At 27.6% G+C, this 9,113-nt stretch overlaps 2 protein-coding genes across 2 annotated transcripts; both read right to left on the reverse strand.

Moving 5' to 3' along the window:
* Nucleotides 1-893: 893 nt before the first annotated feature.
* Nucleotides 894-6,071, reverse strand: LOC136076511 (uncharacterized). The gene is made up of 10 exons (XM_065789866.1): nucleotides 4,136-6,071; nucleotides 3,048-3,253; nucleotides 2,822-2,905; nucleotides 2,588-2,680; nucleotides 2,074-2,142; nucleotides 1,851-1,967; nucleotides 1,588-1,760; nucleotides 1,425-1,489; nucleotides 1,146-1,243; nucleotides 894-1,036 (listed from the first exon to the last, which is right to left on the reverse strand). The coding sequence occupies exons 2-10, from the start codon at nucleotides 3,238-3,240 to the stop codon at nucleotides 921-923; spliced, it is 1,008 nt and encodes a 335-aa protein (XP_065645938.1). The 5' UTR covers nucleotides 3,241-3,253; nucleotides 4,136-6,071; the 3' UTR covers nucleotides 894-920.
* Nucleotides 5,161-5,736, reverse strand: LOC136076048 (uncharacterized). Its single transcript, XM_065789512.1, has one exon. It carries the CDS (start codon nucleotides 5,734-5,736, stop codon nucleotides 5,161-5,163), a length of 576 nt encoding a protein of 191 aa, XP_065645584.1.
* Nucleotides 6,072-9,113: the final 3,042 nt, after the last annotated feature.

The raw sequence follows: 9,113 nt of genomic DNA on the forward strand, positions 1-9,113 counted from the left end.
ACCAGATCAAGATTATAATGTCATATATTACAAAAAGATAAAGTATTTAACAAAAATATATACATATATCAATAATAAATAACATAACACAATTATTTATTGATATTATCTTGGATAAATTCTTTAACCTTGTTGATAAAAACCAAATAAAGAAAGAAAATTTATTTTTGGTTTTTATCTAAATGACTCTTGAGCAATAATATAAGCAGAAGTTCTAGGGACATTATTATTGCTCAAGAATCAAGAATAAGTTCTGCTAGAACTTATAATTTGTCCATGTAGCTTATTTAACAATTAAATAAGCTACATGGACAAATTATATTTTAATTTGATATTAGATTTGTCACTATATTAAGTTTGAACTTATTTTGTACTATATTAAGTAAGCAAAATGGACAAATTTGCCCGTCTAAAATATTCCCAGCGTGCACAATGACGTCCTAAGGACGTCTATAAGACGTCTGATTTCTCGTCTGTAAGACGTCCTTATTCGGTCTCAGGTAAAAGTCTTGAGGACGTCTTTTTCAGACGTCTTAAAAACGTCTTTTTTAGACGTCCTTAAGACGTCTGAAAAAGACGTCTTCTAAACGTTTTTTTACGTCTGTACATCTAATTAGATGTACATCTACTAGTAGAGTCTGTACATCTATTAATAGATGTACAGACTATAAGATTACTTATCACCTTTACATAGATTCTAAGAATCTATGTAAAGATGTACAGACGTAAAGACTTTCTCAAGAGAAAGTCTTTAGAAAGTCTTTGATATTTTTCCAAGCCCTTTACCTAACAAATTGCATATAGCAATCGAATTTGATATGATTCTATCTAGTCATAGAGAGACATAAAGAATTACAAATTTATAAAGGATTATAAATTAAAAAAATACAACATTTAATTATATAAGAATATAATCATTGTCAATTAATATTGGAGGATTTTCTCTTCAATCGTTCGGAAGAATGTTTTATTATTGTCCCAATAAGTTGCATTACTTCTGCTTTTGTCACGTTTTTATAAGACTTAAAAACAGCATCTATTAAATAGAATAAGAAAAAAATTCATCAACAAAATCAGTGCATTAGAAAAAAAAAAAAAAATTTTAAACAACTTAATTGAATACAATAAAAAGCTAAGATCGATACCGGTGATTGCATTACATAGATTTACAAGCTCTTTAAATATTTTCTTTTTCTTTAAACCATTCATGCTATATTCTGACAAAACATTGTCTGTTGTTAGTCTAAATATGCAAAAATATATTTCACTAGCAGTGCTTAAAAATTTTATATCTTTTATTTTATATTTTAGAACTTTTCTTATATAAATTTTTTTTTATATAAAAACAAAAGAATACGAAGATCTTTCTTCTGAAAAATATGGATTAGAATTAGCGTCAAAAAAAACTTATGCTGGTAACTTACGTGAGTAGAATATTTTTTATTACATTAGCTGGATTTTTACCGCCAACTGATGATAAATGTTTTACCTAAAACAAATAGATAATATGATAAACAATTTATGACAATTAAAAAAAAAAAACTAAGACAATAATATAAACGAGTAAATAATTATATTCAAGCAAACAAAAGTACGGTATTGAATATCCCCGTCAGCAATTATTTTTTCTAAAATAATAAGTTCGTCTGAACTTTTACACTGTTTAAAAATTTCTTCTGCATCATTAGAGAAATGTGCAGTTCTATCTATCAACAAGTTCTTTATTTCAGCAAGTTGAAACATAACTTTTCTCTGAAACTCTAAAAAGTAAAAAAAAATAATTTAAATAAAATTTTACTGATATTACAAACCAACAAAAGAAAACATGAAATGGAAACAAGCAACTTTACCTGCATCTGGTAAAGGATACATCCTTTTGCAACTACCTGCTAAATCTTTTGCAGTTTCGGGCTGCAATGGTCTGCTTGAAGAAGAGGAACCCATAACATTCGGTATGATATTTAATTCTTTAAAAAAACAATATAAAAAGTAAACTTAAAAAAAAAACTAGGAACATCAGGTCCCCAAAAGCTACACTTTCCTTGATAGTACAAAAAAGCATATAGTACTAACCAGCAGTATGACTTAGTTTTCTTTTTAATGAGTTTATCGAAGAAATTGGTAGATCGACTATTTCATGCACTAAATATATATATATATATATGAATTTTTATCTTTTTACTACTAAAAAAAAAATGTGTGTGTGTATGTATATATATACATTATTATGTATGTATATACATACATACATACACATATATATGTATATATATATATGTATGTATGTATGTATGTATGTATGTATGTATATATATATATATACATACATATATATATATATATATATATATATATATATATATATATATATATATATATATATATATACATACATATGTGTATGTATGTACATACATACACATATATATGTATATATATATATATATATATATATAATATATATATATATATATATATATATATATACATATATATATATATATATATATAATATATATATATATATATATATATTGTTGCACTTTAATTAAAGTGTCATGAAAATATTCAAATGAATGATTCTCACCAGATTTGCTTCTTTTAGTTTTTGACTTTGTTTTGTTTTCCATTGACTTTGTAAAAGGTTTAGGTAGGTAAATTTTTTGTGTTATCTTATTTGCTAAATAAAATAAAACAAAATCAGTGAAAAATAGGATAAAGAATATATATCTTTTATTTCAATAATAAATATATAAAAATAGTTTTGCTGTTAAATGAAAACTGTGACATAAGCTTTAAACTGTTTTAAGCTTTATGTTACCTGTTTCTTGACTTATTACAGGCTCAGCATCACTGTCGTGTTCAGTAGTAGACATTTCTACATCTTTGCACCATTCATAGTCATCTAATGATAATGATAAAATTAGAATTGATTTACTATTTTTGAAATTAGCTACATTTATGTTAAACTGTGAAATACTTACAAAGCAATGACTTTAATTATTCAAAATAGTTAGGAAGTCTTATTTACTAGTAAATTATCCTACCTGCAGTGAATTTAACTTTGACTAACTTATATGAAGGCCAGGTTTCATCTAACTCATCCAAGTTCTTAGCACTTCGTTCTACATACGCACCTTCAGGCCAAAATACTCTGTCATCTTTTATCCAATGACTAGGTACAACAGCATCTACGACTTTTTTGTTTTTCTCCACAAGAGAAACCAAAGAATAAGACATTTTGATTAGAAATCTAAAATATAAAGACAATCATATTTCAATATGATAAATTATTAAATAAAAATAAGATAACTCAAAAAGCAATAATTTATTTATATAAATAAAATTAAGAATTACAATTGAATAAAATGAAAAGATAAATGACTTTTTAAATTTATTAGTAAATTAAAATAAAGCTTACTTTTCCTAAAAGAACAAATATCTTCAAAACTGAGTGAGAAGATAATATAAAAATGCATTTTTATACCAGTAAAAAGTTCGACAGATAAATTTTAACTATTTGTCAATTACTTTATTATTGTAATTAAAAAATAGATGTTAGATATAACAGGAAATGATTTTTATACTTAAAAGAAAAATTATACAAAATTTATACAGAAAATGATGCTTGTAGACTTAATTAAAAGTTAAATTAAACAAATTAGTATTTATTGAAAAGCTCTCCATTATTCATTAAAAGCTCATAATTAATCATTAAAAAAATTTAAGATTCTAAAAAAGAAATATGAATTTAAAAAAATTAGCAATTAACATTCTTTCATAAAAACAGCATTAAAGTAATTTGAAAATCATCATGCACTTACTATCAACTATTATTTATTTATACAACATAATATTATATAACAACAAAAAAAATAAATTGCAATGAAATTATTTTTTAAACTTTGTTGTTAAAAGTTATAGAAATATTATATATAACTATTATAAAAGTGATAATAAAACATAATGATAATAAAAATAATAAAAATTAAAAAAATATATATTTATCATAAAAATAACTAATTTTTAACGCAATAATTTATTTAATAAATGTGCACATTATTTATTTTATACAAGAAAGTAAAGTTAACTTTTTGAGAAAGATTCTTTAAAATCATATACATAGTTGGCTTACTACATCACATCATTAAGTAAAGTACATAGAACAACCCCATCATTGACTGGTAGACATGCAACCTTTCTTTTAATATCTACCTTATTTACAGTTTTTCTTTTGCCTATGTTAGACTTACATAAAAAATAAATTCCAACCATCTTTGAATCTAATGGATCAGGAAAGTAATTTCTTAACAGACTATTGTGGAACATTTTACAAACAAAAGTAGTCATATCTAAAATACTTGTAATAAAAACAAATTTTCCGGAATGGAGAAGAAAACAATTGTCTTTTTCATTTGTAGAAATTTTGGTCTTGATATCCTTTGAAAAGTTTATTGAATTATTTATTTCAAACTCATGAATACGTTTCACAACTTGAGATATAGGATTATTTGCTTGACGAATAAACCTTTTTAACGAATTTAAATAATTTTCAAAAGGAAAGCAAGAAATTTGATCTAAATTACATCCAAAGTTTGAAACATCGTTATGCAAGTGAATAAGACAGTGTACATTATATGAACAAAAAGAATCGCTATACAACTCCCTACTACTTGCAACAAAATAGACCAGTAATTTATGTGCATATTCCAAATGGTCATTTCTGTAATTTTGATTTTCCTCAAGCATAATTCTTATTGCAACAGATAAAGATAAAAAATTAATATAAATTGGTGAACTAACAGTTCCTTTAAGGGCTAATATTCCAGTATATGTCAAGAACTGTCTGAACTCAGTTGCCTTCCATCTTCGTAGATCGCTTAGCCCACGTGGCTGGCGTGCAAATTCTGAAGGCATTTTTCCATAATGCAATAAAATAGTGTCAGAGACTACATTTAACTGATTAGATGATATGCGACAACAACGAGGGCCTTCTTTTAAGTATAGAAGCAATCTTTTAACAACTCCTAAGCAAACTAAATGCATATAGTCCAAACAAAAATCTTTGATGCATTGAACACTGGAGTGGATTAAAGGACTAACAAGTAACTGATGTCCTGTATAAGCTATCTGTTTAAAATCCTGGTCTATCCTTAGTTCTCAATCAAGATCATGAAAAACTATTCGATTTTCTATATTTACTCCATGAACTTTACATCTTTCACATGCATCATAACCAGTATGACCCTTAATTCCCTTTAAAAACTGACGTGCTGGAGCATCACAAATAAATCCTTTAATATTTACATTACATTTTTTGCCATTATAGTGTAAACCAAAAACCTCCAAATTACGATACTCGTCTAAAAAATTTTTTAAAAATTCCTCACAACTGTCAGGTTTGGAACTACCACAGTAAAGAGCTACAACAAATGGACTGGCAAGTTGAAAAGATGCAAGAATAGGCCAAAGTTGAGTGTTTGATGATTTGAACAATGGTATACCATTTACGTTAATCAATAGGTTAATTGTCTTCAAAGAATTAATATTATGAGATGAGAACTCTTTTAACTTACTTTTTATTGAACTTTTTAAACCTATGTAAAAATAATCACCACCACATTTTTGTTTTAGAGGAACTTTTCTTGGTGTGCTTAATAAGGTTCTTGAATCTTTAGGCAACTCTTTGTGACCATGATTTCTTAATATTAGCAAGATATGATTTGTTGCTGCCATTGTAAGGTGATGTTCACATGCCCAAGATGAAAGTTCAGAGGCCAAGTTATTTTTATTGTCAACATCATCGTTTTCTGAGATATAAATGCTATTTACATCGCTAAAAATGGAAGATGAGGGTGAAACCTCGCCATTTAAATCCAGTCTTCCTTTAACTATTTCAACTTCTTCTTCAACTATTTCAACTTCTTCTTTTCGGATGGTGAATCCAATAAAATGGTCTCTTCACAAGAGTCGTGACAATAATTAAGAACTTCCAACTGGGTTTCATAGTTTCTTCGCCAGAGTCTTAAATAGTTTGCGTTAGACATTTCAGATATAAATTTTTATTATCTAAATAGATCATTATTAAAATAAACATTAAACTTATATAAGACTTGCTTAACTGAATTAAGTTAATTAATAATAACTAGGTTAATTAAGATTTAAAATACTCCGAAAAATGTAAAAAGTTAGAAAATGAGTTAAAACGATAAATAACCCCCAAAAAAAACGAAAATTAAATAACGACCAGCTCGAGCGGACATTTTTAATTAACTGAGTATACTCAGTTAATTAAAAATGTCCGCTCGAGCTGGTCGTTATTTAATTTTTTACTCATTTTTTACACCCTAAGTGTTAAAAATGTGTAAATTTATACGTAAGATATATATATACGTAATAATTTATACGTAAATTTATACGTTACGTATAAATTTATAAAGTTATACGTAACGTTACGTATAAATTTACACATTTTTTACTCATTTTTGTGTATACACATTTTTAAAGACGTCTCAAAGACGTCACTAGGACGTCTTACCAAAGACGTCCTGTGAGAAGGTCTTTGAGACGTCATAATTTGGTCGGAGACGTCGCGACCTAATTAAGACGTCCATAGGACGTCTCTTTGACGTCTGTGCACGCTGGGTTATATCATAAAGTAGACAAAAAGCATACCTTGTATTTGAGTTTAATCTTATTTGTGTGGCAAATAGGGACGCTTGGTACTAATTTATTTAACTTAATTTGATATTACAACTTAAAATATATTGTACTTTTTAGTTCTGTTTTAAATGCATTGCGTTATGAGATATTATATAGACCAATTTTTTTTTTTTAATTATGATAATATTACAATAAAAATTAATTATATTATCATAACAGTAAATAATTATAACTACTATATTGAATACAAAAACTATATTATAAAAAAATAATTAATATAATAAAAAATATTATTTCACATTTCTAATGCCAGGTTTTTATTGAGAATAAAAAAAGTTCCGAAAGACGCGATATTTTGGCACGTAACTTTCACGTAACTTTCAAGTAAAATTGTAACCTAGACGAAGTCACCTAAAATACACGTGCTTGCAACGTAAATAAAACGTTGCGTGCCTACTAAGAATAACTTCATAAGTTTATTTCTTCGTTAGGTGAAGAGGAAATAATTAATGAAGATGGCAGATATTGTGATGACATTCGGAAAACATTATGAAGTTGCTTTCAATGAAAGTATGAATAGTGTCAATAATGTCATTAAAGTAGTACTAAATTTGTTTTAAAATGCAGGTTAATGCAGGCAGCTACAATTTAAGGTCAGTTTCAAGTTAGTGAAGCAATGCATACTCGAAAAAAATCTGACAGATAAAAACTCTAATGTTGGCAATCGTTTGCATGGTGATGATACTCAGAAATACCATAAACATTATCAAAACTTTCAAAATACAACGAAAAGTGGGAAAACATAATCTTCGGTTTGTCAGAAGTGGTTGGTGGTGGTGCAGCTACTATCTTGCAAAACTTTACTAACATAATAGATGATATTTGTGATGTTGTAAGCAACTCTGCCATGGAAAACGAACTCAATTTTGCTTAGTTAATAATATCAACTAAATCGAAAATGTCTCACCTTGGTCGAGTAAGCCTCTATTAAACTCGCAATTAAAAGCATTAAGAGAAAAACTTTTGCCAATTGCAATCAATAATTTAGATTTACTTGGGATGAATCGTTTTAAGATTTTGCATTATAATGCTGCTGCTCTATGTTATCACAAAAATGCTAAAATAATGTAATGCGTTGTTAAATTAAATAATTTATTAAAGCTTCAAAGGTATTGGCAATAAAGATAGCAAAAATCTTGTAATTATTGCTGATGTTCGGGCATTAGCATTCAATGACAAACTACTTACATGTTCTTTGTGGCGAATTATTGAATAATGCAGCTTGATAGCATTTTTGATGTTTTAATATGTACCAATTTTGTTTTATTTAAAGATATTTTTTTAAATTATATATCAATATTTCTTTATTATGTTTCATCGTTAATTATAAATATTAAAATAAAACAAAATAATTAAAAAACAAGGAAAAGCTTTAGCAAAATACATTTACTTATACATGGACAGCCTATAAATTTATGTAAAGAATCCATAAATGGAGTGCTAACCATAGGCAACATGACAGAAGAAGTGCAAAGTCCTATGGCTTACCTTTTCGTTGGTGCATTTCGTTGAGTAAATTAAAAAACTTTTTATTATATATATGTATATGTATATATACAGTATCGGACAAAACGAGTGCAAATAAATAATGCTAGTTTAGTTTCTTTATACAAAAGTGCTGCATTTTTTCAATTTAGAGAAATAACTGTGTAACTGTTTAGAGACAAAGCTCTTCAAGTTTTATTCATCACAAAGTTCATTATTTGTACACGAAAATTAATAAATTAATCATAAATATTAAAAAAGTTGATTTCCTTCTGGACAAAACAAGTGCAACTCGACAAAATGTTGACCTAGCTGAATTTCGCTATCAATATTTCGTGGCGAATCCTTTGTTGTCAATCACAGCATTGCATCTTCAAGGCATAGATTCGATCAGATGATCAATGAAACTTTGTGGAATCGCTGCGCAGGCCTTTTGGATTTGTTTAAACAGTTGATCCTTATTACGAACACCTTCACAATTAACTCTGCGGTTGATGATCTCCCACAGGTACTCAATAGGGTTGAGATCCGAAGATTGAGGCGGCCAATCCATCACCGATAGGTGGTTGTCTTGAAACCACTGCTTGACTACTTTTGCAGTGTATTTCGGATCGTTGTCTTGCTGAAAAACCCATTTTATTGGCATATTCCATTCAGCATGAGGTAACATTCTTTTCGATGCTTGTGGAAGCTTCTGGATGCGTCTGGATGCTTCTGAATGTTTCTGGATACTTCTGGATGCTACTAGATGCTTCCAGATGCTTCTTCTGGAAACTTCTAGAAGGTTCTGCATGCTTCTGGAAACTTCTGGAAACTTCTGGATACTTCCTTTATTTATTAAAAAACTTCCGTGACGTTGACACGGACCAGACTTAAGAAAGTGAAACAAACCAAAAAAGTTGCAC

Source organism: Hydra vulgaris, chromosome 02, assembly GCF_038396675.1.
Source record: "Hydra vulgaris chromosome 02, alternate assembly HydraT2T_AEP".
Taxonomy (NCBI): Eukaryota; Metazoa; Cnidaria; class Hydrozoa; order Anthoathecata; family Hydridae; genus Hydra; species Hydra vulgaris.